Genomic DNA, 16,901 nt, shown 5'->3' on the forward strand with positions numbered 1-16,901 from the left:
ATACATGCTGTGTTTAATACTTATCTTTATTATAAACAATCTTATAAACAGTTTTCATCCTATACTCTATAAACAGTTTTCATCCTATACCATCTCTATGTCAAGAGGCTTAGAAGTAATAGTGCAAATGTGCATGCTATTTTCATTGTTTTCTATTCCTCTAAAGCTAAGGCTATAGGGGTACGTCTACACTACTAAGCTAATTCGAACTAACGGATCCAGACTAAAAAACTAGTTCGAATTAGCGTTTTGCTAATTCGAACTAGCATGTCCACATTAAGTGGACCCTGAACCGGGCTTAAAGATGGCCGGAAGCAGTGCCGGCAGGGCATCAGAGAAGGACTTAGAGCATAGAGATGCTTTCTCAGGCTAGCTGAGGGCTGTGCTTAAAGGGTCCCGACCCCCACCCCAGACAGACAGTTCTCAGGGGTGCCCCGCTTGCAAAGCAGTCCTGGCTTGGAGTGCCTGGAGTACCCACACTGGGCACATCACACCACTCGGCCATCAGCCCGGCTGCACTTGCCGCAGGCTGCCATCTGGGGAGAGGGGGCAATTGGGAGGCTGCAGGAGAGCTTCCACCCCCAGAAGACCGCAGAGCCAGCCCAGTCCTCCCCATCGGGGGCTCGTGCCCCATTCCTCCCTCACCTCATAGACTCATAGACTCATAGACTTTAAGGTCAGAAGGGACCATTATGATCATCTAGTCTGACCCCCTGCACAGTGCAGGCCACAGAATCTCAACCACCCCTCTTAGAATAATCCTCTCACCTATATCAAAGATATTGAAGCATTCAAATACTTTGAAGGACCCAACATGCAGAGAGTCCTTCAGCTGTGATCTGTGCCCAATGCTACAGAGGAAGGCGAAAAACCTCCAGGGCCTCTGCCAATCTACCCTGGAGGAAAATTCCTTCCCGACCCCAAATATGGCAATCAGCTAAACCCTGAGCATGTGGGCAAGACTCACCAGCCAGACACCCAGAAAGTTCCCTATAGCAACTCCTATCATCCCTCCATTGACCTATTTCCAACTGATAATGAATGGTCAATTAGTTACCAAGATCCTGTTATTTCATCCAACCATCCCCTTATCATAGAATCATAGAACTGGAAGAGACCCCAGAAGGTCATCAAGTCCAGCCCCCCGCTCTAGGCAGGACCAATCCCATCTAAATCAACCCGGCCAGGGCTTTGTCAAGCCGAGACTTAAATACCTCTAGGGATGGAGACTCCCTCCTTCCACTTACCCCTCTCTAGCCCCTCTTCTTGATGTACAAAATAAAGGACACGTGTCTTCCAAAATGGAATCTGTCTTTATTGAATAAAACTGGGGGAGACCGGGAAAAGGAGGTGGGAGAGGGGAAGAGAGAGAGTGGGTGAGGGGAGGGCAACTACAATGATGAGGGGTTTGGAACAGGTCCCATATGAAGAGAAGCTAAAGAGACTGGGACTTTTCAGCTTAGAAAAGAGGAGATGGAGGGGGGACAGGATAGAGGTCTCTAAAAGCAGGAGTGGGGTGGAGAGGGTGCATACAGAAAAGTTCTTCATTAGTTCCCATACTAGAAGGACTAGGGGACACCAAAGGAAAGGAATGGGTAGCAGGCTTCAAACTAGTAACAGAAAGTTGTTCTTCACAAAGCAAAGAGTCAACCTGTGGAACTCCTTGCTGCAGGAGGCTGTGAAGGCTACAACTAGAACAGAGTTTAAAGGGAAGTGAGATAAAGTGATGGAGGTTGGGTCCATGGAGTGCTTTTAGCCAGGGGGTAGGAGTGGTGTCCCTGCCCCAAGTTTGTGGAAGGCTGGAGAGGGATGACACGAGACAAATGGCTTGGTCATTGTTTCGGTCCGTCCCCTCCAGGGTCCCTAGGGTTGGCCGCTGTCGGCAGACAGGCTACTGGGCTAGATGGACCTTTGGTCTGACCCAGGATGGCCATTGTAAGCTCAGGGCTCAGGGTCGGGGGTCTCAGTGGACCACCTTGATTTTCATGCACACCTGCTCCCGGGTGGCCAGATTGGCAGCTCTCCTGCCCTAGACGGCCACTGTCTTGTGCCTAGTGCGGAGATCGTGGACGAGGTCCACGATGTCCGCCCTAGCCCAGGTGGGTGCCCGCTTCTTGCGGTCCCGGGCAAGCTCCCGGGAGCCGCCAGCCTGGTCCCGGGAAGAGGGGGAGGGCTGGGGGGCATCGGGTGGGTGGTTCGAGCCGTGCCAGGTGCATGGTCTGCTAGCTGGGTGCTGGCAGGCTTGCACCTGGCACGGACACCGTAGCCAGCCCGTGCCCCTTTAAGGGGTCCGGGGCCGGGAGGGGGGCATAGAGTTTCCCTGGTGTTGGCCAGAGTGGCCACCAGGGAAACCTGGGGAGGGCTAGCCTCCCACTAGTTCGAATTAAGGGGCTACACACCCCTTAATTCGAACTAGTAAGTTCGAACTAGGCTTAATCCTCGTGGAATGAGGATTACCTAGTTCGAACTAAGCGCTCCGTTAGTTCGAATTAAATTCTAACTAACGGAGCGCTAGTGTAGCGCCTATGAAAGTTAGTTCGAACTAACATCCGTTAGTTCGAATTAACTTTCTAGTGTAGACATACCCTAGAAGAATTTATAAGAACTCCTTTTTACACCCTGCAGCTGAAATGATTCTAGAGAACTTCCAGCGACAATGGTGCCATGCCTCCCAGCCACTCCCCCCGCCCCCGCTAGGCTTCTGACATGCCCAGAGCGGCGATCGTGGCCCCACCTCGCAGCTGTGACTCCCAGGCTGGGAGGCGGGGCCATGATTTGCACTGGGAGCCTGTGATTTTGCAGAAGCCTGGCAGGGTCAGGGGCGGATGGGAGTCCCAGCCACTCCCCCTGCCCCTGCCAGACTTCTGCGCAATCAGAGGCTCCTAGCGCCGATCGTGGCCCCGCCTTCCAGCCGTTCCCTCCACCCCCGCCAGGCTTCTGCGCAAGCACAGGCAGGGTGGAGGAAACTTCACGCACTCCCCTCACCCCCAGGCCCTAATTGGCCTTAGGGCGGGGAGCAGCAGGGTATCCCTGGGCCGGATCCAGCCCGCGGAGGCTCTTTTGCCCACCCCTGCTGTACATACATAAGAATGGCCCTCATGGTTCAGAGCAATGGTCCATTTTAGTCCAGCATCCTGTCTTCTGACAGTGACTAATGCCAGGTGCTTCAAAGGAAAGGAAGAAAGCAAGTTATCAAGCGATGCACCCTGTTTTCCCCATTCCCAGCTTCTGACAAATAGAAGTTAGGGACACTTCAGAGCATGGTTTTTCATTCCTGCCCAGCCTAGCTAATAGCCACCGATGAACCTATTCTCCATGAACTTGCCTCGTTCTTTTTTGAACCCTGTTATAGTCTTGGTTTTTACAGCAGCCCCTGGAAACAATTTTCACAGGTTGACTGTGCATTGTGTGAGGCAATACTGTCTTTAGTTTGTTTTAAACCTGCTGCCTATTAATTTTGTTTGGTAATTGTCAAAGGGCCGACTCAACACCATGTGCTTCCAGTCGGTAGCCATGGGAATTAGTTCATCAACTCACTGGATGCCTCCCTCTAGCCGGTGTCTCCCTGTGTTCTCGCTTTTCTCTCTAGTCCAGAGCCGCGCAATTCTTCAACTACAGTGTCCTCTTCAGGACACTGCCCTCCAGGACACCAGTGCTCCTAAGCTGGGGGTATGTGTTTATCCAGTTTTGCACTCCAGGATCCTCTCCTCCCTAGGGGCAGCCAGTTCTCCACCCAGGGAACTCCCAGCTATCTCCCCTCTGGCTGCCGGGGGGCTGGGCTGGGCTGGGCTGAGCAGAGGCTGGCCTGGCCCTTTCCCTCTGGGAGCAGGGAAGGAGAAGGGGGTATGGCACCCGGCCCTGTCTCTCTGGCAGTGATGGGGGAGACCACAGGACTCTGGCCGCAAAGGGGAAGGCCATGCAGCTCCCATGTGCCCCTTCCTCCCAGACCACTAGCAACGCTGCATATGTTCTGCGCACCCACCTTGCCCCACCCAGCCCCCGCGAGGCTGCGTGGCTCCCGCATGTCCCCTCCCTTACCTGAGCCCCCATGAGGCTGTGAGGCTTCCCCGCACCCTTACCTCACACCCGCTCCCCTACCTTCCACCACCCAAGCCCCCGCAAGGCTGTGAGGCTCCCTCATTACCCCCTCCAAGCCCCTGATAGGTTGCACAGCTCCTGCACCCCCCTTTCCTGTGACTCCTGCACTCCCCCCATTCATGTGCCCGAGAGGTTGCATGGCTCCCATGCATCCCCAGCCCCTCTTCCAAGTCTCCCATGTGCCCCCTCCCCCACCCAAGCCCCCAAGGCTCTTGCGTGCTCCCTTCCCCCACCCAAATCTACCCCCCCCGGCTCCCATGTGCCTCTCCTTCCCCATCCAGGACAGCGGAGGAGCTACACGGTTCAGTTTAAATTCTGGCAGCTCCCACCCACATGGTGGCTGCTGGAGGTTACGCTCAGGGCCAGAGGGAGGCATGGGCAAGCCGGGCAGCTGCCCAGGGTGCCAACCGATGGGGGGCGCCTGATGGCAGCTGTAAGGGGCGCGTGGCGTCCCTTACAGCTGCCATCAGGAGCCGTGCGCCCGGCTCCCGCAGTGCTGGCCCCGTGGCGCCGACTAGCAGCGCCCTGCCCCCCACAGCTGCAGGGCCCTGCACCGCCCGGTGCACACGCCAGCAGCGCTGGCTGGGCCAGGCTGGGTAGCGCATGCACCGTGCGCCCCGGGCTGTGCGCCAGCGGCTGTGACTGGCCCATGCATTCGCCAAGTGCCCCGGGGGCGGGCCCTGGGCTGCACACCAGCAGCCGTGGCTGGTGTGCGCAAGCGCCCTGCACCTGGGGGCAGCACCGTGCTCCCAGGCTAAGGATGCCAAAAGGGCTTGGGCCGGCCCTGGTTACACTCAGGGGCCGGCGTCATGTGGGGAAAGAGTTAACCACTGGCCCGTGTGGCATGGAGCTGATAGGATCATGGAGGGCGGGACGACACAAAGTAGAGCAGCCATGCGACCTCTCTCCGGAGCACTGGGGAGGAGGGAAGCTGCATGCCCCCAGTGCCATGCAGCTCGCGGCTCCCATTGCCTCAGGCCTCGCGGGGGCAAGTTGGAGTATGGGGGAGGCTGCATGGCTTGTGGCTCCCATGGAGCATGCGGGGGAGGGGGGGCGGGGCATGCGGGATGACTTCACTCTGTTGTCCCGCAGGAAAATCCTTTTGAAAGTATAATAAGATAAGATGTCGAAATAACTGCTTGGCTACGTCTACACTGCCCCTTTTCCGGAAGGGGCATGTAAATTTCACTAGTCGTCGTAGGGAAATCCGCGGGGGATTTAAATATCCCCCGCGGCATTTAAATAAAAATGTCCGCCGCTTTTTTCCGGCTTTTAAAAAAGCCGGAAAAAGTAAGAATAAGAGCCTCCGGAAAAGGGCACTTTTTCCGGAGGATCGGGGCCAGTCTAGACGCTCTTTTCCGGCTTTTTTAAAAGCCGGAAAAAAGCTGCGGACATTTTTATTTAAATGCCGCGGGGGATATTTAAATCCCCCGCGGATTTCCCTACGACGACTAGTGAAATTTACATGTCCCTTCCGGAAAAGGGGCCAGTGTAGACGTAGCCCTTGTGTGCTTGTGTTATGGGAAGGAGTAAATAACATTTCCTTATTTACTTTCTCCATACCAGCTGTGATTCAATACATCTTTATCATATCCCCTTAATCATCTTTTCTAAACTAAAAACTCCCAGTCTTATTAATCTCTCCTCATAGAGAAGCTGTTGCAAACCCTAATCATTTTTGTTGCCCTTTTCTGTACCTTTTCCACTTCCAGTATTTCCTTTTTTACTAAGTCAGAATGACCACATTTCCATAACAGTATTCAAGTGTAAGCATACCATGGATTTATATAGAGGTGATGAGTTATCTTCTGTCTTATTATTTATCCCTTTCCTAATGATTTCCAACATTGTTAGATTTTTGACTGCTGCTGCACGTTGAGTAGATATTGTCAGATAACTATCCACAATATAGGGATGTTAAAAATCTGTTAATTGAATAGTAGAGTAACCTCCTGAAATTTTATCGGTTAGTCGACTATTTTATAGTCCCCTGGGGCAGGGCCAGCAGTGCTGGGTGCCAGGTGGGAGCTGGTCCGCAAAGGGAGCCAGTTTAAAAACCAGCTCCCCTCACAGACCGGCTGCCTGTTGCCCTGTGCTGCTGCTTCTGAGAAAGAGGCAGCAGCATGGGTCTCAGCTTCTGGACCGGAGTGAGCCAGAACTGAGCTGCCTCCCGATCTAGCTCTTAATACACTTGAAATGCAGAGCTGAAACGGGGATAGGTCCTAGACCCATGGCAAGCCAGGACTGAGCCAGGCTGCTGGCCAGCCTGTTAAAAAATTTACTAGCAGGGAGAGGGAAATGCATGTAGTCTATAGCATTAACTGATAAGCTTTTGCTTATCGGTTAATTGACTATACCAGTGGTCACCAACCTTGGAGCCTCTGACAGGTGATCTCGACTTGTTTGGCCATGAGGCTGTCAAGTGCAGCACTTCAGCTGCCCCTCCCCCCACTGCTGAGCACCTCCTGCTCTTTGCCTTCGAGCTTTTTCCTTTTCCCACCCTGTGTATTCTATCTCCAGCGAATGGATGTGGAGGGCACAGAAGGGTTTGGGATGGACAGAATTTTCTGGCTGCTTTTGAGAATGGTGCGGAGCCACGCAGGGGTGAGCCTGCCTTTAGCCCCATTGCAACACCACACAGGAGCCACCTGTGGTAAGCAGTTTCCAGCTGGAGCCTGCATCCTGAATCCCTCTCCCAGTCACGTACCCTCTCCTACACCCCAACCCCTGCCCCGGGCTCAGCTCAGAGTCCTTTTCACACTCCAAATCCCTTAGCCCAAGATCAATGCCTGCGCCCCAACTCTCTGCCCCTGCCTGATAAAAGGGAGGGATAATGGGGGAGGGAGGGAGCTGGAGCAGGGCTTTGGAGAAGGGGAATGAAGGAGGCAGGACAAAAGTATTTGGGTTTGAGGTAGATCCTGGATTGCACTTCAATTCAAAAAGTGATCTCATCCTTTAAAAGACTGGAAACCACTGGACTATACTATTACATCCCACCACCAGAGGCATGTAGTCTAGACATACCCTTAGAATGAGAAGGGTAGCCCTGTTCATCTGAATCTGCATAAACAACCAGAAATCCTCTGGCACCTTATAAACTAACAGATTTATTAGAGCACAAGCATTCATGGGCAAAAATGGGTCTTTTAGCCACGAAAACTTGTACTCTAATAAATCTGTTAGTCTAAAAGATGCCACAGGCCTTCTCCTTATTAGCCCATTTTCTGTAAGCATGGCTTTGGGACCTCCCTCTGCAGTCTATCAGTTTGGTTTGGGTAATTGCAATATTGTTAAAATTAAATGAGTACACTAGCAAGAAATTGTTTTATTTCACTAACTACAAATTTTCTGTTTTCATTTAAAAAAAATTTTAAACAGTCAAAAAATTGCAAAGTGCAAACGTGGAAAAGCCAAGAAAAAAGAGGGGTCGGCCAAACAGTTTTTTGCTTGGGGTGGAAAAAACCAAAGAGCCGGCCCTGACCGCCAAGGCTCTCCCCTGCGAGCGAGCTCCCAGTACTAGTCCCCCCTCCTAGCCCCACACAAAATGGCGCTTCCTTCCCGCCCGCAGTCCAGAGGCGCGTTTTTATCTCCCCTCCCACAGACACTGCGTAAGTAACTAGCGCGCGCAGCTAATTCCTACAGCTACCAGCCCCTGACACTACACCGGCCAATCACGGCCCGTCTTAGTTACCATTGGCCAATAGGCACGGCGATGCCACCATAGGGGCGTTCCAACCTGCAAACCTTCTCATTGGCTCGCGCCCAATAATAGCCATGAATTGATCCAGCGACTCACCTCCCAAGCGCATGCGTATTGTAAGTTATCTGTCCTAAACCCGCGAGAGGTGGCTTCGCGCGTTTCTCTTAGCCACTGGCTAGCGATTGGAGCTACAGCGGATGTGACGACATAGACCCGGACCCAGTGACCGGAAGGAGCCCTTTGAAACGACGGAGGCTGGTGCGCGGCGGGCAGGTGAGGTTGGTAGCAGGGTTGCGGCAGGGAGTGGCGCGTGTTAGCTCCCCGCAGATTCGCCCAGCCGTGCCCGGCTCCCTGGTGCTGTTGCGGCGGCAGGCGGGCGTGGAACGTCCCGTTTGGCTTGGCGCGGTGCCGCTGCCCTGGATCCCCTCTCCCCTTGAAAGCTTTATGCGTGTGCCCGGGGCTGGGGGCGGCTTTGCCGCGCGCCCGGCGCCCTCTGTCGAGGGGCTGCTCTGAAGCCAGAGCCGGCCCAAGCTAGGGGCTGACTGGGCGATAGCCCCGGCGCCCGATTCTATGGGGCGCCACGCGGTGCGGTCGGGCGGGGCCGCGCATGCGCCGCGCGCCTGGGCCTGAGGTTGCAAGAATGAGCCGCGCGCCCGAGGCGGGCCGCGCATGCGCCGCGCGCCTGGAGCTGAGGTTGCAAGAATGGCTTGGGCCGGCTCTATGTGAAGCCCGCTTGACGGGAAGGCAAGGCGCTAACTCCTCCACATCCCTCCATTTGCAGAGTCTGCTTGTCCTTTGAGCCCTGATCCTGAGAGGAGACGGAGAGGTAGGTGGAGGCGGAGTCATGGGGTAAAGCTGTGTGTGGCTGCTAGTCTGTAACAAACGTTTGGGAGTGCTCCCCTCCATACCTTCCTACCTGCCCTAACTACCTTGCACTCCTTGTCCACTAGTGACCTCAGAGTCAAAAAGGCCAGTGTAGAGTGGCAGGTTTAGTGGCTTTTGTGATAAATAGGGCTGTCAAGCAATTAAAAAAAACAAATCAGAATCAGTTATACTATTAATGAGGGCATATATAAGCATGGCTATACTGGGTCAGATCAAAGGTCCATCTAGCCCAGTATCCTGACTTCTCAGAGTTTCCAATGCCAAATGCTCCAGGGAGAGTGAACAAAAACAGTCGTTTGACAGGTTTTCCATACTACTTATAATTTTTATTGCCCCTTTCTGAACTCTTTCCAATGTTTGCCAATACATCTTTTTTTAGATAAGGCGACCGCATCTGCACACAGTATTCAAGATATGGGTGTACGCTGGATTTATACAGAGGCAATAAAGATATTCTCAGTCCCTTTTTTTAATGATACCTTATGTTCTGGGTTTTTTTTTTTTTTTTTTGACTGATGCTGCATGTTGAGTGGATGTTTTCAGAGAACTATCCATAATGACTCCCAAGATCTCTCTCGAGTGCTTATAGCTAAATTTGTCCCCATCATTTTGTATGTTTAGTTTATTTTTCCAGTATGTGTTACTTTGCATTCATCAATATTAAATTTCATTTGCCATTTTGTTGCTGAACCATCTACTTTACTTTTAATTATCTTGAGCAGTTTTGTGTCCTCTGCAAATTTAGCCACCTGTTTACTCCTTTCTCCAGATGATTTATAAATAGGTTAAATAGGATTGGTCCCAGTACTAACATATGGGGGACACCACTAGTTATCTCTGTCCATTCTGAAAACTGACCATTTATTCCTACCCTTTGTTTCCTGTCTTTTAACTAGTTATCAGTCCATGAGGACCTGCTCTCTCATCCCATGACAACTTACTTTACTTACAAGCCTTTTGTGAGGGACCATGTCAAAGGCTTTCTGGAAATAAGTACACCATATCCACTGGATCCCCCTTGTCCACATTCTTGTTGATCCCCTCAAAGAACTCTAGTCGATTAGTAAGGCATGATTTCCCTTTACAAAAATAATGTTGACTTTTCCCCCCAACAAATTACGTTCATCTACGTGTCTGACAATTCTATTCTTTCCTATAGTTTGAACTAATTTGCCCAGTTCTGACATTAAATTTACTCGTCTGAGATTGCCAGGATCGCCTCTAGAGCCCTTTTTAAATATTGGCATCAAATTAGTTATCGTCTAGTCATTAGGTACAGAAGATGATTTAAGGATAGGTTACAAACTGTTGGGTGAATTCCATCTGGTCTCACTGACTTAAGTTTATCAGTTTATTCCAAAACCACCTCTAATGACATCTCAGTCTGGGACAATTCCTCAGATTTGTCACCAGAAAGAATGGTTCAGGTTTGGAAATCTCTCTAACATCCTCAGCTGTGAAGACCAAAGCCAAGAATTAGTTTAGTTTCCTCCGTAATGACCTTATCAACTTTGAGTGCTCCTTTAGCATTTCAATCATCCAGCAGCCCGACTGGTTCTTTAGCAGGCTTCCTGATTTTCTTAAAAAATATTTGGTTGTTACTTTGAGTTTTTTTGGCTAGCTGTTCTTCATACTTTTTTGGCTTTTCTTATAATATTTTTACACTTAATTTGACAGAGTCTATGCTCCTTACTATCTTTCTCACTAGGATTTAACTTCTACTTTTTAAACAATGCCTCTTTATCTCTTGCTGCTTCTTTTACTTGGTTAAGCCACAGTGGTACTTTTTTTTTCTTACTGTGTTTTTATTTTTTGGGGTATACATTTAAGTTAGGTCTCTATTTTAGGGTCTTTGAAAAGTTTCTGTGCAGATTGCAGGGATTTTACTTTTGGCGGTGTACCTTTTAGTTTCTATTTAACCTCCTCATTTTTGTGTAGTTTTCCTTTCTGAAATTAAATGCCTCGGTGTTGGGCTGCTGTGTTGTTTTTCCCTCCACAGGGAAGTAAAATTTTATTACATTGTCACTATTTTCAAATGGACCCGTTATATTTACTACTTGGACCAGATCCCGTGCTCCACTTAGGACTAAATCAAGAACCTCTCCTTTTGAGGGTTCCAGAACCAGCTGCTCCATATTTTTGGATATTTCTACATTGTCAGACTTCAATTAGAACAGAATTCAAAGTGTACAGGGCTCATTTTGCAAATATTTGTAATCAAAATAAAATGTAAATAAATAAAAAATATTTTTCCATTTATCCTATAAGTACTGTAGTGCAGTCTCTTTATCATGAAAATTGAACTTACAAATGAAGAATTTTTTTACAAAAACTGCATTAAAAAATAAAACAAATTTAAAACTTTAGAACCTACAACTCGATTGAATCTTACTACTTATTTAGCCAATCTCTCAGATACATAATTTAGTTATGTTTGTGGGAAATAGTGCTGCTTCTTTCTCATTAACATTGTCGCATGAAAATAAGAATATGCATTTAAATAGAACTATTATAGTCAGTGCTGCAACTTACATGCCAGATGTGCTCTAGAGAATGTTTCTTTATGCTTCAGCCAACATTCCAGAGTACATGGATCCATGCTACGGATGGGGTTTACTCAGTGATCCAGAGCAGACCAATGCCTGTTCATTTTTATCATCGGAGTAAACTGCAACCAACAGAAGGCTGATTTTCTTTTTTGATCATTTGGATTCTATAGTTTCTGCATTGGAGTGTTGCTCTTAACTTCTTAAAGCCTTTTCACACCTCATCCCTTTCAGATTTTGGACAGCATTTAAGATTCTTAAACCTTAGGTCGAGTGCTATAGCTATTTTTAGAAGTCTTGCATTGGTACTTTAATTGTTTTTTGTCAAATCTGCAGTGAAAGTATTCTTAAAGCATATGTTGGGTCATTATCCCAGATTTCTGTCTCATTTAATATATGTCAGACTGTGGATAAAACAACACAGGAGATCTAGAGTTCTCCCCCAAGAAGTTCAGGCACAAATTTAATTAAGGCATTTTTGTAAGGAGCTTTATCAATATGGAATTATGTCCTCTGAAATGGTGGCCAAAGCATGAAGGGGCATACAAATGTTTAGCATATATGGCACTTAAATACCTTGCAACATTGGCTACAGAAGTACCATGCAAATGCCTATTCTCACTTTCAGGTGACATTGTGTGGATTTGTAGGCTCGTTACATGTTGTTTTTTAGTCCAGTTTTGTAACCCCTAAAAAGCGTAAGATACATTTTTACAAAAAAGAGATTGCACTACAGTACTTGTATGTGGTGATTTGAAAAATACTGTTCTTTTTGTGATAGGTTTGGTCAGAATGGTCTCCTTGAGACAGTCACCTGATGGGTTGATCATCACAGATCCTGTGTACCTGCCCTCTGGGGTGCCACACCACCTTGTCCTGCTGAGTCATACGGGGTCAGATCAAAGGTCCATCTAGCCCAGAAAAAGCACAGAGGTGGAGTTACAGAGCAGCTCAGCTCTGGGATGACTCAGTCACAGGGACTAGGGATGTTAAAATGCTTTTAATTAAGCAACTGAAAATTTTAGTAGTTTCACATGGGCGGCAGTCAGCTCCTCGGGAGCCAGTGCAAGTAGGGACCCAGTGTTTAAGCCAACTCCCCGTGTGTACTGAGAACCTGCATATAACTGTGAAGGTTAACTGATGAGCCTAAGCTTATTGATTAACCATGTATGCAGTTACACTTTCACATCCCTGCACAAAACCCGCATGCACAGACTCTATGGGAGTAGGACTTCCAAAAAAATCCATCGTATTCTGCATAAACGTCTTATACAGAACTAACACAAGTTTTTCATTCCCTTTATTAATGGAAGAGAGAGATGCACAACTGTTGTACTACCCCAAGTAATAATTAAAAATGATTTTTTTAAATAAAAAGTAAATTTTAAGTGGTTGCAAGTGATATCCAATCGATTGAAGTAAGTTACTAAGCTATATAAAACAAAGCACACCAGCTAAGTTTAATACTCTATGAAACTTGTTACATGCAGTTTCTTACTCTAACAGTATTTTTAATCATCTTTTTCACAAGCCAGGCAGCCTTCTAGTTTGGGCGCTCTGTTCAATCTTAGGTGTTTCTAGCAGTCACCTTGGAAGTAAGCAGGGGAGTCTTTTGTGTCTGGCAACTGCAAACTCCTCTATTATCTGGTTCCCTGCTAATAAATAGATTTTTCCCAAGGGTCAAAACCCTTAAATAGAGCTTAGAGACCAACAAAAATGTAGAGCTGGGCAGAGGCTAGTTATCAGGTCAAATCTAGCCTCTGTCCAGCTCTATTTAAGGATGAAGAACATGATACAATGTTACCTTCCCCCCCACCTCCCCTCCTCCATTCCCCTTCTGTTCTGAAATTTGGTTTGTCCTTTTCATGTGTTCATTTTTTTTAAATTTGTATTCTTTGGTATATATGGTTGTGACAATTTTCTTCCACTATTTGATCTGAGGAAGTGGGTCTGGCCCACGAAAGCTCATCACCTATTAAACCATCTTGTTAGTCTTTAAAGTGCTACATTGTCCTGTTTTTTGTTTCATGATACAATGTGTTCATCCTTAAAGCAGTGAGTTTCCGTGGGTACAACCCACTTCAGATGAATGTTGCAGTTATTTGACTGAAGGTGAAATAACCTCCATTAAGCATTATACCCTTCACAGTCGAAAGCTGATGATGATTTTGAACTGTAATAGGGATGTAAGCAACTAACGGACTAATGATGAGCGAAAGCTTATCAGATAGTTAGACACACGAGTTGACTATCAGAGGCAGCAAGGGTGGGGAAGAGGAGAGGGAGCTGGCTTAAAAGCCGGTTCCCTCCATCTCCATGGGAGGGAGGCAAGGGCACACTGGCTGTATTCCACCTTTGAAATGTACAAGAGTCTCTGCTGGGGCTCCTGTACATTTAAAAGTGGAAGTGCTGCATGGAGCTCTGGATCAGCGGAGGACTCCCAGTTGGGCCCAGGCTCTATGCAGCTTTTCAATCTTTGAAATGCACCAAGAGCCCCTACTGGGCTCTTGCTACTTTTCAAAGTGGAAGCACTCTTATTGACTAATTGAATAGTTGATGGAAAATATTGACTATTCAATAAGTTAATACATGTAATTTCAGAATCCCTAAACTGTAATACAAAATAGCTTGATGTTAAAAGAAGAAAACTAGGATACTGAGCAAGCCTTTTGAATGGGCATGTTTTTCCTGAATTGGTTCTTGGATAAAGAAATGTCCTCAAGGCAACTTAATTGTAGTACCAGTGCTCTCAAAAAAACACAACCACCTGGTGATTGTCCTTAACAATATTTTCTTCTAAGTGTGTGCATATTTTTTTTATTTTAGAACAAATTGAAAGATCAATGGCTGATACTGATGAAGCCAATACTTCAGCTTGTGATCACTTTGAAGATTCTCAAGACTTAATGTATATCCCCAAAAAGTCTAATATGCACCAACATGGAACTGCAAGGAATTTATATTCAGGCTTTTCACAGAAAGATTCTAGATGTGAAAAACCTTCACAGGAATCCTACACTGGTGGTAGGTCTTCCAAAGATTTCAACCACTTGACCGCTGTCCCGACCAATGGCTTGCTGAATGACAGTGATTCAGAGAGGTGAGTGTTTGGTTTTTTTCCCTCCCCCTCTTAAGCGACTTGTCTAAAACAGACTATGAATGCCCTACATTTCTTAAGATCCTGAAGTCAGTTGTATGAGACAGTACATAGTTGAAGGCAAGTTATTCTGCTTGCTTATGTTTAGGTCAGTGATGGGCAACTTAGGCTAGTGAGTAAGTTGCATGAGTGGGCCTCAAGATTGTTGTAACCAAGATGGCTTTCTGGGCTAGGGTAGCTTAATACATAGGGAGTCAGGGATGGTAATAGTATCTTGGCTGCTTAGGTTGGACCACAGCTCCCACCCTACATTCCACTTGTGGCACAGAGGCTCTAGGCAGTTGTAATGCATGGTCAGTTGGATACTGGCAGCATGTATCTAGTGTCCAGGGAACCCTTACACTGGGGAGAATGTCTGTGCACAAACAAATGGCACATTGCTCCAGGTTGGCATTCAGCTGCACTGCTGTCCCATCCACTCCCAACAGTGCCCTGTGCACTCTCTTTTTGTGTATAAAAGCCCCACACGTCTCCATCCATTGTGGCATGTAGGTGCCATCCAAGAACACAATTCCCTTAATGTGACACATTCTTCATGCCCGCCCCTCTCTCTACCCCTCTCCCCCCCACCTCTCCTGGGCTTTGGAACGGGACTGTGGCCAACTAATTTCACAAGTCACAAAAGCAGGCTCATATCTGCACAGACTCTTGATGCTACCTTGTCTCTGGAAACGGCTTGGTATGCTAGGGAGCAAGTAATATATGGGATCCCTGAAGCTGGCTGGAAGTGGGGAATTTGCTTTTTGCCTGTGCACCAATAGGGAAGTGCAGTTGTGGTTATTTTCCCCCTTATCTTAAGGTGGCTCACTAACATTTGAGAACCTCAGTGCTAGAGTTAGCAAACAGTTTGGCTTCCATTTCAAGTAGGCATGAATTACAGCAAGTTGGTAATGCAATTTCCAATCAGTATGAAGTGAAATGTAGTATACAGGCTTTCCAAGGAAGGATTTCTTATGTGACCCTAGCCAAGTTGGACCCGCTCTTTGTACTTAAGTTTTCCATCCGTATTACATTTTCCTGCCTCTCGGTGGCAGGGAGGCTTCATGCACATCTAGATCTTTGACATCTTTTCATATTCTTTATGAATATGAACATATGGGTGGCCATACTGGACTCAGTGGACCACACCAGATGTGTCAGAGGGAATAAGCAGAACAGGACAGTTATGAAATGATCCCTCCTGTTCAGTCCCAGCTTTCTGAATATTTGTAGTTTTTATCTACTACACTTTTGAGAATAGAACTCAGTGAATTTTTCAATAAGGAATCGTGTATCATTTGTAGCCACTTTTCTGCCGTGCTGCCTTGTGGTTTCACCTGAAATTTAGAGGCATGCTTACTGATCTCGTGCATTATGGATTTCTAATGCATGCATTAGTGAAGTAACCAAGTCCTGCTTGATTACTTTTTTAAAAAACCTGCTCACCGTGAACTCTTATCATGGTACTAGAAGTTAACTTTGACTACAATGTTCTCCCAGTATTAAACAATGTGTGTGAAATTAATCAAAACATTAACTGTGCCTTCAAAAAAGTTAACCATTTACTCTTTTTTATTATTATTATTATAGTGCTCTTTCTGATTCTACGAGCAGCTTGTTCCAGCTGGAATGTAGCACAACTCAAAGTGCAACAAGGCATTTGGTAAAGTCTCCAGCAAATACGCTACAAGCAGACATTTCAGTTGTCTCCTCTCTAGATCCTAGGTCTCAGAGTAAATTGGCTACATCCCCAGAGCAACCAAGTCCTGCACTCAATTTGAAAGCAAGTTTTGACTGTCATGAGAGGAGAGAGTATAAAACACAAGCACATCAAAGAGGTAAACGAAAAAAGAGGTACAAGAGCACAGGAAAGCCTGTAGGGAGACCACCACTAACTGCCACACGAGAAGAGCAGGAAAGAAGACTTCTAGACAGAGGCTTTCAATTTCCTTTTGTGGAAAGAGAATATGGAAGGAAACATCCCCCCATGAAAATGATTTTGGCATATGAGGCAAGTTGTGTGTTTTTTTTTTTTTTTAATTTTTTTTTAAAGTTGGAGTGGTTTCTAGAGGAAGAACAAATTTTCAGTCTTGGCAAAGGAATATTGAAATGGCAGATGTCACAAGGATATCTATTGTGCTTTTGCACTTCTCCACTAATTTTGGTCAGAGTACAGTGATTTCACACTTTGAGTACAACCTAAGATTGCTGTCCAGTAATCTGCATATATACCGTAAATTAGTGCATATAACCCATGGGTTATATACATTTTTACAAACCCTGACCCGCGCTCTCCCGCCCTCCCCCCTTGTCCGCAGTGTATACTCGTCCGCAGGGTATACACATTTATTTTTACTCACCTGGAGGTGAGTGCGCCTGCGTGGGAACTGGGGGGGGGGGGGGTGCGAGTGTGGTTCCCTTCCCGCAGGCAGGCTAAGTCTCCCTCCCCTTCCCCCCCCCCCCCCCCCCGGCTCCTAGAAGTGTCTCTCCTCTCCTCTCCTTCCTCCCTCCCCCCCCCCCCCCCCCCCCCGGCACA

The 16,901-nt window shown here is 47.5% G+C and overlaps 2 protein-coding genes across 2 annotated transcripts in view; one reads left to right on the top strand and one right to left on the bottom strand.

Moving 5' to 3' along the window:
• BKGD (beta-keto-L-gulonate decarboxylase) overlaps positions 1–8,076 on the bottom strand; it is a 31,948-nt gene extending 23,872 nt beyond the window's left edge. The window contains exon 1 of the mRNA XM_006134395.5: positions 7,895–8,076. The gene's annotated coding sequence lies outside the window, so the exon portion shown is untranslated. The remainder of the gene's footprint in view (positions 1–7,894) is intronic.
• The window catches only part of TAF1D (TATA-box binding protein associated factor, RNA polymerase I subunit D), a 42,925-nt gene continuing 33,961 nt past the window's right edge, over positions 7,938–16,901 (top strand). The window contains exons 1-4 of the mRNA XM_089775755.1: positions 7,938–8,071; positions 8,580–8,624; positions 14,056–14,329; positions 15,956–16,380. Coding sequence (XP_089631881.1) covers positions 14,073–14,329; positions 15,956–16,380 — 682 coding nt within the window. The 5' untranslated portion in view covers positions 7,938–8,071; positions 8,580–8,624; positions 14,056–14,072. The remainder of the gene's footprint in view (positions 8,072–8,579; positions 8,625–14,055; positions 14,330–15,955; positions 16,381–16,901) is intronic.

Source organism: Pelodiscus sinensis, chromosome 1, assembly GCF_052426305.1.
Source record: "Pelodiscus sinensis isolate ZL-2025 chromosome 1, ASM5242630v1, whole genome shotgun sequence".
NCBI lineage: Eukaryota > Metazoa > Chordata > Testudines > Trionychidae > Pelodiscus > Pelodiscus sinensis.